This window comes from Carettochelys insculpta, chromosome 11, assembly GCF_033958435.1.
Source record: "Carettochelys insculpta isolate YL-2023 chromosome 11, ASM3395843v1, whole genome shotgun sequence".
Classification (NCBI taxonomy): domain Eukaryota; kingdom Metazoa; phylum Chordata; order Testudines; family Carettochelyidae; genus Carettochelys; species Carettochelys insculpta.
Window position 1 is genome coordinate 8,214,589 of NC_134147.1, and position 14,088 is coordinate 8,228,676.

The 14,088-nt window shown below is 39.5% G+C and overlaps 1 protein-coding gene across 3 annotated transcripts in view; it reads left to right on the top strand.

Moving 5' to 3' along the window:
- The window catches only part of IARS1 (isoleucyl-tRNA synthetase 1), a 193,736-nt gene that overhangs the window by 173,333 nt on the left and 6,315 nt on the right, over positions 1-14,088 (top strand). For all 3 annotated transcript variants that reach the window (XM_075004893.1, XM_075004892.1, XM_075004891.1), the window contains 3 exons: positions 3,485-3,610; positions 9,223-9,366; positions 10,409-10,561. In XM_075004893.1, the coding sequence (XP_074860994.1) occupies positions 3,485-3,610; positions 9,223-9,366; positions 10,409-10,561 (423 nt within the window). The remainder of the gene's footprint in view (positions 1-3,484; positions 3,611-9,222; positions 9,367-10,408; positions 10,562-14,088) is intronic.

Here is a 14,088-nt window from a genome sequence, read left to right on the forward strand (position 1 = left end):
TTCCCTAGTGATATGGCCTGGGGAACTAGATCTGGCGGGGTGGGTCTTGTCAACAGCAGGATTTGCTCGCCCTGCCACTCACTTACATTGGCTGACTGCCCAAGTAGAAACTAACCTGATTCCTTGGGTCTGATTTTGAAGTAGTTTATATGGTAGTTCAGAAGTCACTGGTGCAGTGTCTTCACAGGTCTCCTGCTCCATTAATGATAATCATTTGGCTGTGTTTGGCCACTCTGTGTGTCATATCAACTTGAGCAAGTAGCTAACACAGCAGACTCAGAGAGAGCCCCCCAAAGACCAGCTGATCAGATAAGGTTTGAAGGCACCAGGTCAGGTTTATTGTAAACAAAACACAGTAATAGCTTCCCTGGATCATATGTCTACATATGGGCTCAGAGTTTGTGCCTGTGACAATGGATGCGACTCAGTCTGTGATATGGGATCCATCACGGTCCCTCTCAATAGAAACAGTCTATGATACACATCTTATGTATAGTTTTTCCTGTTAATGACATTTGTTACTTCCCCTTGTACTTTCCTCCTGACACTTCAGACAGAGCATTCCTATTCATCATTGTGCTTTTACTCCTGGTGTTTCAGACAAAATATCCCTGTTTGTCACTTTAGTCAGACTAGTTTATTGTGTGCTGGGTTGGGGTGTCCTTGTACTGTCCCAGTGGAATCTGTTTACATGTTCCATAGGTTTTATCAATTCTGGCAGTACTAGTGTTGGACACTAACTTACATATGCTTTTAACAGGGCCTGCCTGTTACTCACAGTTTAGTTCTTGCTTACTCTGGTTCAGGCTTTACACCTTTCTTTCTCCCACTTTCTTTCTTTCTTTCTGACTCTATGCCTGTGCTGCAACATCTTTGCCGCTGTTTTTATGGCATTAGGTCAAGGAGGGCTGGAGTACGTCTGCTGATCCAGGCTGAGAAGCCCACTGCCATCTGCAGTGTAGATGTAACTTTAGAGTTTGCAGACAGCCTGGAAACCTTGATAATGCACAAGATTTCCAGCTCTCTGCAGTCCCTGACCCTGAAACAAGCTATATTTTGGTACTGTCTGAGAGACATGGACCCTTGAAGTCCTGGTGTCCTCAGGTCTTCCACAGTGAGGCAATTCCACCACTCATTTACAAATCTGAATTTGCGTTTTGTTTCTAAAACTAAGTTTTTAATTATTTAATTTGCAAAGGGAGCTGAACTGACTAGAACATACATTCTGAAAAAATATCTGTGAGGCATGAATGGTCCTATGCATTTGGAAGAGGGGAAAGGGATCAAAAGTAGCCAACGTGGATTCACCAAGGGCAAGTCCTGCCTGACCAATCTGATTAGCTTCTATGAAGAGGTAATAGGCTCTATGGGTGTGGGGAAGTCAGTGAATGTGATATACCTTGACTTCAGCAAAACTTTTGATAGTCTCCCACAACATTCTTGCCCATACGTTAAGAAAATAAGGATTGGATCCTTGGACTGTAAGATGGATGGAAAGCTGGCTTGACAGTCGGGCCCAACAGGTAGTAGTCAGTGGCTCAATATCTGGATGGTTTCAAGCAGAGTGTCACAATTCTCGGTTCTGGGACTGGTGGTGTTCATAATCTTTATTAATGACCTGGATGAGGGACTGGATTGCACCCTCAGGAAGTTGCGGATGGCACAAAACTAGGGGGAGAGGTGGATACGATGGAGGTAGAAGGAGAATCCAGAGTGACCTAGATAAATTGGAGGATTGGGCCAAAAGGAATCTGATGCAGTTAAACAAGGAGAAGTGTAGAGTCCTCCACCTGGGGTGGAAGAACCCCAAGCATTATTATAGGCTGGGCACCGACTCGCTAAGCAGCAGTACAGCGGAAAGGGACCTAGCGGTTATGGTGGAAGAGTCTGGATATGAGTAAACATTGTGCCCTTGTAGACAAGAAGGCTAACGGTATACTAGGGTGCATTAGGAGGAGCATTTCGAGCAGCTCTAGAGAAGTTGTTGTTCCCCTCTATTCAGCACTGGTGAGGAATATTGTGTCCAGTTTTGGGCCCCCCAGTATAAAAAGCATTTGGATGTGCTGGAGCAGGTTCAGCGGAGGGCAACAAAAATGATTAAGGGGCTGGAGCACAAGACCTATGAGGATAGGCTGAAGGATTTGGGCTTATTTAGTTTACAGAAGAGAAGACTTAGGGGTGATTTAATAACAGCCTTCAACTTCCTGAAGGGGAGCTCTAAAGAGGAGGGTGAGAAACTGTTCCCAGTAGTGTCAGATGGCAGAACAAGAAGCAATGGTCTGAAGTTGAAGAGGGAGAGGTGTAGGTTAGATATTAGGAAAAACTGTTTAACCAGGAGGGTGGTGAAGCATTGGAATGCGTTGCCTAGAGAGGTGGTGGATTCTCCATCCCTCAAGGTTTTTAAGTCCCGCCTGGGCAAGGTCCTGGCTGGGATGGCTTAGATGGGGTTGATCCTGCTTGACGCAGGGGGTTGGACTAGATGACCCCCTGAGGTCCCTTGCAGCCCTATGATTCTATGATTTATGTCAACAGCAAGTTAATCCTATAATTTATCACATTCCAGCACTGATCATTTAACGCTGATCCTTGTAACAGAGGCATTCTCTTCATGTTCTATTCATTGTTGCTGGTTATAAGCAGGTTGCATTTTCTTCTTTTTATTAAAAGTGCATACACAGGGTACGTTTCCAAACTCACTCCATCTCTGGGAGTTTATTTAACTTCTTTGAACAAGAAACATAAGTCTGAGCTTGGTCCTGTGTTTCGCTTTTGCTTTGCTTGGAGAATGTTTTGTCTTTGCGCCTAGTTACCTCTACCTGAGATACTTCTGGTTTGTGTCTGATAAGACTTGCAGTGTGGATTGGTTGAAATCACAGTTTAAATCATCAAAAAAAAATTTAAATAGAGTTTCCCCACTGATGATAGATCATATATTTCTTCAAACAATGGTGGAAAATCTGATCACTAAAATGTTTTTCTGTGTAGCTCAGTACAGCATTTTGCAACATCTAATGGGTATACTTTGTGTAAATTTTTTAGATAACTTTATTTTTATTAATTTAGGAAATAATACGTGATACTCATTACCTGTGTCAAGCCGCAGATGCAGCAGCATTACATTAGGAATGGCAAGAACTAAATCATATACACAAATAAAATAGCACTTATGTTTTATTGAACTAACTTTTAAATATTTCATAAATATTTCACATTTGCAACTGCAGAAGTCTCCTGAGTTGCCAGTTGATGGCTGTCCTTGAACTTTTTAAACATTTTCTTAACTCTTAACAGACACGTCCTCAGAACACTAAATAAACATCATCCTTTAAACGTCTATAACTAATTCTTGTTTTCCCTACTGCTATTTTGATGCAGATCTGGTTACATAATATAACAAACTAATTCTAAATAGCTGATCATTGCAACATAAAAACTTATTTCTTAAATTACCTTTTAATTCTTCATCTTTGTTTTTCATTTTTAGATGGTGTGTTGCTGCTTGAAAATCCAAAAGGAGATAATAAATTAAACTACACCAAACTTGTAGAGGCTGTGTCTTGCATATTTGGCCTTAAAAATTCAAAGCTGGCAGTTTTTAATGGAAAAACAGGTAAATAGTGTTTGGGGGTGAAAGCTGAGTGCATACAGTAACAATGTCGTTGGTTTTCAGAGAGTAACACTGGTAAATGTTATCATTTATCGTGTCATTTTCTCAGACTGTGTGTATATGATGTTTCCTAAAAAAGAGCTCCTGGGAAGTATGCCAGTCTTCTAGGGCTGATATCTACTAAGCATATAAAAATGTGTTTATAGATAGTTTATAACTGTAAACTATTTGAATAGTTTTAAAAATTCCTTCTAAATGGTGTTCATCAGTTTCATTATGCTATCCATTTCCAATTTGCATTTCTTTTTCAGTTGTCATTAGGATGGAGTTTCATCCATTTTAGAAAGCATTTTCATCAGTGTAGTAGTGTACCATGAGTTGGCTGGCTGCCATGAAATATAATTGCATGATTTTGCAAATACTCTAATAGATGGAGTTAAATTGAGTACACACTCATTTCCCTTTTTAGTCAGATTCTTCACTGTTGCCATAATTTTTGTACCATGGAAGTTTGAGGATCTTCAGACTTCTGTTTATTTTGAAAATGTTTTTATAGGGTTGGATTTGTGTTCTTGCTCTTTAAACAAATGAAAATATAAAGTGCATTTAATGGGTTGTATACAGAGCAAACATAATTTAGCAAACAGGACAGAGATAAAATGGTAGATACAAGAGAAACCAAATACTGAAAAATGTTGCAATTTGTGACCATAAGACCTTAGCAAACAAACTGGATTTATTTTCTTGTTTCAGAGATAAAGATTCTGTTTTATGATAAGATTACATTTTGCATTGGAGTTACGAGACAGTTGGCTGGTAGGGTAAAAGCCATAAGTAACCAAACCACTCAGTAAATAAATTTAAAAAAAAAAATTGGCTGCAGCAAACTAAATTTGATTATTTGTAGTATCTTAGTGAGTTCTTTACAGACATGTCATCTTTAATATTGCTCTAGAGAGTTTTAAAAACTAAAGAACTTAAAGTTAATGTGGATGCTGCAAATTGGACTATTGAACATTCAGCAGGAGTGGATGAAGGAGACCTGAAGATGGTATTTGTAGAATTGACATATGTCAGTGTTACAGAAAGTTTATTTTGTATCTTTAAAATTACTTTTATTCCTGAAGAATAGCTAACAGTAAGGTTGTGAATGGAAAGTATGAATCGTTGCCCTAAAATTCCTACAGGGCTATTAGGGGAGCTACTTTGTACCCATGAATTGTGTCATTGAACCAGTACTTTGCTTTGGGTCTATATTACCCCCTCATTTTTAAAAACACTTTTGGTTTCCCTTTTTCCTGTAAAAAATATTTTTTTCACGTTTTCAGTCAGATGTCTTTGGGGGACCCTCACTGAGCCTCTCTGATGTACTTCATTTGCCTTATTCAGCTTGTTAATGATCAGGACACTTAACACAATTGGTTGCATAGAACCAAGTGGGATATATTTACCATATCAAATGCGTACTTTATGCTGTTCAGGATTACTGAACAATGGCCATCTAAAATAAAATTTGGTGGTGGAATAAAACCTTTCCTTAAAATGATTTTCCAAATAGCAGCAATATGTTTGGAACAGTGGGAACAAAATCCAAGTAGTCTGGTGAGAAACTGTAGAAATAAGTAGTCAGAAACACAGTTTACCGAAATGCACCCTCATGGCCTGTAGTCTGAGCTGGTGGTGCAGGCTTTGTCTGGGTAAGCGTAGGAAGGAAATCCCTTGTCTCGGTTAAGGATTGTGCTTCCCCCTGGCTGCGGAGAGAAGAGACTCTGTGGCTGATTGGTTGGACAGATGGGTGCAGCATTCTGTTCACTCCCAAACAGTTAAAATAAAATGAATACATTGTGTGTTTGTGAATAGGCTAAACTTTCGCCCCTTTCTGGTGGTTTGGTCTAGAATGAGAAGGACTTAAGTTTTGGGAAGTCCATCTTGTTGCCATGCTTGGAATCCACCAGTTAAGGGGCTGTGATTTCCAGCTGCACACCACAGCTCCAGGCGACACTGGAGGTTTTTTAAAACCTTTAATATTGGTAATTTGTGATTTTTAAATTATGACAATGTTGGAGGTGGAGAGTTGCCCTTGTATTGACATGGCAATGGCTCTGCCCTGCAAAATATTAGTGTTACTTGAAAGATACATTACAATTTCTGTCACTCATGCTTTTCCACATCCTGCAGGGGGCGGGGGGAGGCGTCGATCAGTGGCTTGAGCATTGGCCTGCTAAACCCAAGGCTGTAAGTTCAATCCTTGAGAGGGCCATTTAGGGATCTGGGACAAATAGATTAAAAAAAGGGGTAGGGGGCAGGGATCATGCTTGGTCCTGGCAAGAGGGCAGCAGACTGAACTCAGTGACCTTCCAAGGTCACTTCTAGCTCTGTGGGTTGTGTAAGACATGATGTGCAAGATTCTGACCTCCTAAGTGGATTATTCCCATTATCTAGTGTTAATATGAATTCCCTGGGGTCATGTCTCTTATTTGTTCTTTAAAGTACCTTGCTTTTTTAAGGTGCTTTATAAGTAATGAATAAAGATCATGGCTGTAGTGCATGTCAGAGTTAAGCACAGTTGCTTTGGCTTCATACATCTTAAAATAAAAAAAAAACAAACCTTTCTGTACCCTAACATCTCTGTGTTGCACATTTTTTTCACTCTTGTACTTTAGTGGCTTGAGTTTTTCTGCTTTGTTCAAAAATAACTCTTAACCTTTTGAAGACAGCAGACTTCCACACACAAACCCATCCTGTTAAGCAATCGATTTGCTGGAAAATGCTAACCTTACAAAATTTAAGCTTAGCTTTAATCAGGCCACTTATTCCTGGAAGTGTCAGTTTATTGGCTAAGGATCTTGTAGAATACACATGCTGTTACATCAAATACTCCCCCAGATCTTTGGAGTAAAATGTATCATACCGTTAGTTCCACGTTAAAATGAAATGAACCGACAGAAGCAGTGCATGTGTCAGAACATATTAACTGTGAGAATACAGCTGAAGGTGCTGTGTCATCAAGTGATGAGGGTCATTGGTAAGGTTTGCCATTGTCTGATTCAGCATTCTGAAGGGAAAACTCAGCCATATCAACTTCAGTGAACTCCGCTGACGTGTTGTTCTAAATTATTTATCCCTTCCGTGGTCTCATTTTACTACAACAAAGACAATGTCACCGTATTTTAGTGTCTTAAAATCTTTCAGATAAGTGGCTTAGCTAGGAAAATACCTTTTTGTTCCTCGCTGTTATGCTCACAGATTTAGACTGGCTGAAAGCCTGTGTCTTCTCCTTGATGTAATTTGTAAAATCATATGGGATATTTTTTTAAAGCCAAAAAGGTCTGAACTGTGCAGGCTAGATAGTAATAGACCAGGAATTCCAGTGATGTTTGGAGTTGGGGATGGTCTTGGCAAAATGAGCTTGCAACCATGGTTGTAGCTCAGGGGTTTTCAGACTTTTCTTTTGCTGTGCAACCCCTTCTCCAGCATGCCCATCTGTGCCCCTCAAATTTGATGGCTGATTCCACAGCAACTGTATTTCACTAGATTAGAAGCCAGAGCCAGTGTTAGAGGATAGCAAGCAGAGGGCACAATGCTGCGGGAGATCCCATGAAGCAAAGCTGCTCAGGCTTCAGCTTCTGCTCAGCAGCAGTGCTTGAGTTTCAGCTTTCTGCCCAGTCCCCTGGTTGAGAACTGCTGTTGTAGCTGTTGTTGCTTCACACCAATTCAGCAGAAAGCCTGGGCTTCAGAGTAATGTTTATGATCGGTGTGTTGGTTATGTTAATCTGTGGGTGACTGTGTTTGCTTTGAGTCTGCGGCTTGTGTTGATTTACATGGACAACTTTAGGGTTCATGAGTGCAATAGCGGGACCAAATAATCCACCACACATGAACCTCTTTAACCCAGAAATTTTGGGAAATAGGCTATGCTATGTTATGGCATTTCCAGACCTGGGTGGTGGTAAGTACTTTTGTTTTGAAGGTAAAATAATATTTTGCAAAGTACAGAGTTTCACAGGTAAAATACAGCACTTGTGGGATAAGGGAGGGTCCAGGAGCATGCTGGGGGCGGATGTGCAGAGTCTGGGAGGAAGGATGAAGGAACATGCTTGGGGTATAGGTGTGGGGTCTAGGAGGGGAGGGTGCATGAGGGGGTTGGGGGGCGTGGAGTCTGGGCCTGAAGGGATTGAGGGTAGGGCACTTACCGGGTGTCCTGCTCCCAGGGTCCCACATATCTCCGGGCTCCTCACTGCTTCCAGGCACCACCCCCATACCATTATGGGAATGGCAGGGGAAAAGTTTCTGGACGAACGCTTTGCTGTGCTGTTATTCTCCAACCTGGTGGGGAGGGGAAGCGGCAGCAAGCAGAATCGCTTCTTCCTCCCTCTGCAAGGGTCTGAACTACTGGTATTCTCAAATCAGACACACCTGGATTTGGGAGGTTCAAGTGTACTTGAGCAAGACTCTCTCTCCTACAACTAGTGGAGCTGTCACATGCATCATGGCAACTAAGTTGCACATCACTCAGGCTTTTATAAAGCAGAGCTCAATATGTAGCAAGTGAGGGTGTGAATCTACAGTATGCTTGTTTGCTGAGCATTGTTTCCATATTGACAAGCCCATAAATGTATCTATATAAAATGATTTCAAACCCCCCCGCCCCGCCGACATTCCCATCTCTCATTTTTGTCAGGGATAAAGGATTGTTGAGAAGGGAAGATTTTGTTGACAGAACCACTTCTACATGACTTGTTTTGTGGTGACAGAAGCCTCTGCGGGGACAGTGATCATGCGAGAGCATGCAAATAGGGTGCACAATTTGTAAATTAGCACCTCATTTGCGTTGTTGAGTGCCCTCATTTTACATGACCCTGCTGGCAGCAGCACTCCATGTAGACATAGCCTATATGTTCATTGGAAAGGGGCATGATAAGTAAACATTTTAGTTGTTGCTTGTGGACTCTGTTTTGGATAATACACGCAAACACCAAGGGCTTCATACATAATCAAATAATTTAATTCACCACTACCACTGTGGAGCATCCAAAATTTTTCTTGAACAAACCATTGCCTGAAACACGTTCTTTGATGGTTCATCTGTAAAATTGATATAGAAACAAAGACTTTAAAGTTTTATTTTGATGGTTTGGAAGTGGCTGATACAAAGGAATCTTACTATAAACTTTCAAACAAAAATTTTATTTATTGTGTGTATATAGCTGTGATTCTAGGTGTTGACCTGCTGAGTGGGTGAGTTTTCTGGCTTTCCTATTCTAGGGCTGCCCTTGATAAGTGACATCATACTAACTTCCCAGCCTCTCATACAGTCTTCAAAGGGTTTTTGTACAGTAGTGCTGTTGTGCAGTCTGTGCCTATTATGCTTGAAATGCTAATTTTTATAGCGGATGAGATGCATTGTTTTATGATACGAAGTATCTCTAACTCCCTGCACAAGTTCATTTATGCTTTTCAGAATGAAGAACTCTCTCTCTCTTGAGAGAGGAAATCTGAAAGGAGAGCATTTCTGTAATGGAAACAGTAGCTAGAAATACTCTGTCAGTTAATTAGATGAGAGCTGGATGTTAGTTAGCCTGTAATGGCCTGACTGGTCTCATTTTTCTTTTCAGAACTGTTGAACAACACTGACTTACTGAGTCTCAGTGGAAAGACTCTTCAAGTGACATCAGGGTCAGCTCCTGCTGTGATCAATACCCATGATGCCCTTCTCTGCCAGTATATCAACTTACAGCTAGTGAGTGCAAAACCACAAGGTACTGTATTCAGGATATTTCTCTTTTCAGCTATTGGCTTTGTGTTGTAGTTTGTTTTGGACAACACCATTCACTTGAGATCTAGCCATATATTTGGAATGGTAGGTGGTGTGTTCTACTCATTTCATGCCATATAATAGACACCTTTTAATGTACAAAGTGGAAATTGAATATTGGATTTTTTTTCCTCCTTTCTTTTTCGAAAGGGAAAAAAGGCGAGTTGAGGCTACAGGTAAAGATTGGCCTTTCAATATGGGTCATTCAGAGTAGAACCCTGTTTCTCTTGCACTGTGATTGTCAACGAATGCATGTTGCAGGAATCAAAACCAATGCTTACGTGCTCATTTAAAGAATAGGGGGATTATTTCATCATCAGTCTAAAGCTAAATATATAGCTATATGTGTATATAATTTGGTTGCTTGTTCATTAATTCCATTTTACACCCATTATTTGCCAATCTCTACCCTTCCCCGTCCAAAAAAACCAAAACCAAAATCAAACAAGAAAACAACAATCTAATTTTTCTAAAAAACTGAAACCAGTAAGACATGAATACTATGTCCAGATCTTTCCTGTGTGGGCCCTTATTTGTGCATGGACACCCTTGGAAGTCACCGCGTATTTGTATGGGCTGACACTTCGCGAGAGAGAATAGGACCATCATCAGCAATATATTTCATATTTTTTTGAGCATTTATAACCTGTACTTCTGTGTCCTACTGAAATACCTGTTTTCCAAACCCCCTCATCAGCTACTCTAATATGCCCATTTTAGGGGAGCTAATGATTTCCCTTCGTTTGTTGATGTACTTGCAGAGATCAGTGCTTATGAGTTTATAGCTCAAAAAGACAATAATCCAGTTGTTAATTTGGGATAACCAGTTGTAGTGTTTTACATGCGATGTGTAAATGAATGCCGTGGAGGAAGCAGGTGAACTGAAGGAAAGAGTCCTAAACTTATGAGTCAAGACAAATGCAAATATGTAATATGTGGCAGTTTTTCCGGCTCAGATGGCAATGATACACAATTTGTTTCCTTAGAGTGTCTGAAAGGAATGATGGGAACTCTTCTAATGGAAAACCCAGTTGGTCAGAATGGACTAACATATCAAGGTCTCCTCTATGAAACAGCAAAAGTATTTGGACTCAGAAGCAGGAGGCTAAAATTGTTCCTGGATGAAGCACAAACTCAGGGTAAGTTACTTAATGCCTCAGCATACTGTGATTTTTTTTTTCTTAGCTACTTTTGTTTCTTTTCAATGGCAGCTGCATATCCTTTTAATTGGGTTCCAGTGGATTGACTGAGTCATCTGCAGTCTGTATTTCTTTCTAATTATCTTGCTTGACAATATATGGTTTTCTAGCTAGTTTTCAAAATCCTTACATTAGTACATATTTGCAATATCCGGGCCTTAGTGTGTTAATCAGACTGGAATGCACCTGATCTGGGATCCCAAACCTATTTTTAATCAGTGGTAAATTTATCTTGCCCTTATATGCCCCAGGAGACTGTACTTTTCATATAGTAACATTTTGCATGAGTAGTGCAGTTACATACATCAGATGAAATGTCTAAGAATTAGTTCTAGATACCTTGTCAGTTGAAATTGTAAGGTCAGTCACTAATAAAAATGTTAAGTAAGTGTTGATGTGATGAATACATTGAAAAAGATGTCTCAACTGAGAGGATGAAATAATTGAAATAGTAGCAGATCAGGTTTTGAAAATTCTCTGCTCTTCCGGAAGCTGTCCATCATTCTAGGAATGACTTTACTTTTTCGCTTTGGTGAAAGGAAAGGCGTATGTCAGCAGGCATTTGAGAATTGTAGTGTAGATTGGAATGCTCATAAGTGATATGCTTCCCCCCCATTTTGGGGTCTTTTTTTCCATTTCAAGTAATTGATTCGTCATAACTCAGTTTAAATTTTCATCAGCTTATGCTTTCACAGACATGAAGCACTTCTGAGTTCATGTATGAGTTCCTCACACTTGTGTTCAGAGTGGGTCAGTTGAGTCTATGCTCAGTACCAAGTTTTAGATCGTGAAGTTTTCCTGTAAAAAGTGTTAATGTGGGTCTTCAAATGTTATGAATGCTTTCATTGTATCGAGCTAGGTGTTTTGCTGTATTTGTGTACTTCCTCAGCCATGCCAAAATTATCATCTGAGCTAAAACTCTGCATGAGGAACATGATGGACTTAATTACTAGATCTTAGTAGGTTTTGTTTCAAGTGAACCAGAAGATCTTTTGTTAAGTGAGGTGGCTGTGAATGTTGTAATTGTCCAACACTGTTTGAACTCCTTCTAAAAATTATTTGAAGATCAATGTTAATGAGCATAGATAAGTAAAGCTCACCCTCATTAAAGCACGGCAGATAACAACAGAACTGCCTGTAACTGCTACCAACATACTGTATTAGCTGCACAAATCAGCCTGTAAACCAAATGGAAAGTTCAAACCAAATGGGGTTCAGGAATGGTTTAGAGAATACTCATGTGAGGCATTTTAGCTTATAAAGAATAGTAGTTGTACCTGAATTCAATTTATACTTAACCTTAAGAGTTATCTACCCATTTTCATCTGAAATTGTGTGCAAATTATACCATAAACATGTAATACTATCACTGGGCCAAAAAAAAAAAATCTTAAGATTTCCCATTTTTCTTTTTTCCTTCTATATCTGATAATTGTACATTAGTATTCTTATTTTACTATTTTAAATCAGCATTTTCTCTGTGATCACAGATAATTTATTGCATTGAGATCTCTCTGTGCTGCAGTGACTATGGTTTTTGTCAAAGACAGATGAGTGTAACATCAACGTCAGTTAAGTGACAGCAATCTCTCCAGTCAGCAAGATTTCATGTACAGCTGCATATTTCATTTGCACAAATTGAAACTGCACAGAGAATATTCTATTATGTTATCTTAGTTGAGGTTCTCACTTTCCTTTTCCTTGTTAATATGTAATATACAAAGTGATTTGGAACATTTTCTTGTAGTATAAATTCACAAACAGTGTTAATTCAATTGTTTATATGACTTCATTTTATATTATACAATGAAGCAAGATCCATATCAAGCAAATGAGTGAAATACATGGCTCCAGGTTGAGAGTGTAATCTTCGTTAATTCCTGAGGGCTATTTATAATACAAAATAATAATGTACTTGATAAAATATCAACTGAAATTGTGAAGTTGGCAATTCCATGTGTTGTAACTTTTCCCACAGGCTCATATAACTTCTCAAAGACTTGAAAAACTTTAATTTCTTGAGGGTTTGTGTCAAAGTGAGGACATGCAGTTCATCTTTCATATTTTTTTTCTTTATGGAACTCATGGAAAAATCTCCTAGAAATAAATGTTAAATGTTGCCTAACGAATGTCAGTTTATCTTGCTGAGTGAAGTATCTGAGACATTAGAATTTTGGCAGAGCCTAGGTAATGATTATCATATGCAGCTAAATGTGAACAGTTACAGTAAATTCTAATTTGAATATATTTTGTTGTGTTTTTATTCAACACTTCAAATGAAAACAGAAAAGCAGTCCAGTAGCACTTTAGAGACCAACAAAATAATTTATTAGGTGATGAGCTTTCATGGGACAGATCAGAGTACTTTTTTGTTTTGATAGTATATAGACTAGCACGGCTTTCTCTCTGTTACATTTCAAATGAAAACTATCTTACAACACTAAAAAGGGAAGTCTTTTGACTACTTCTTAATGCGGTTATGCATATGGTTGTGTTATAATTTATCTTTAATCATGTAGTGGTGATAATAAGCCCATCTCAAACAGGTAGGCTGGGTCTACACTAGAGAGCTTTGTCGGCAGAAGGGGCTGTCTGTCGACATAACTCAGGGAGTGTCCACACACTTAAAGCATTCTGATGACAGATTCTCAACAGAACTCTGCATTTGTGTCAACAGTATTTTCCCTCAAAAATCTGAGGCATAACAGTCTGTCAACAGAGTACTGGCGACAGAAGTACAGTGGTAGCCACTTCTGTCAACAGAGAGGGCTTCCGGTTGCTGGGCAGCCCTCTCTGCAGAGCTGCAATTCCGCTTTCTGGCACCAGAGGGCAGTGCAGTCTGGCAGTTTTCTGTCAACAGAGCAAGTTGTGTGTAGACACAATCTTTCGACAGAAGTTCTGTCGAGATTTCCCTGTCAATAGTAATTACAGTCGACAGATGCTTCTAGTGTAAACATATCCCCATTGTATAGTCAAGCATGTTTAAAATTATTTTAAAAAAATTGGGACCAAGTTGACAATTTGAGTGACTGCAGTGAATTTGGATTTACCCTGCTTCAAATAATTTAGAAAAAAGAGTTATTCTTGTTAATAAAAGAATCTCTGGGGTGGGGCAGAGAGAGGACAGGAGTTGTTGAGGAGAAGAAATTGTAATTGCTGAAGTGAATTAGTGACTTGGCCTTTATGACTTTTTTGTAATTTGGGTTGCAAATACTTAAAACAGACGTCTGCTCTTAAAAAAGACTGTAAAAATGGCCTCATGTAAAAATGGTCCATGATTTGTCACATTAATTCCATGCAAAATAGGTTCAATTTACAAATCATTTTTGAGTGACAGCCTGGTAGAGTCATCCTGGGCTCTGAGTGTTGAGCTGGGCTCTCTTCTTCCTGTGTGTCACCACTAATGAGACACTATTGGTATATTAGCTGCGCTGATGGAACCCAATTTGAAGGCTAGTTGTGTTGAG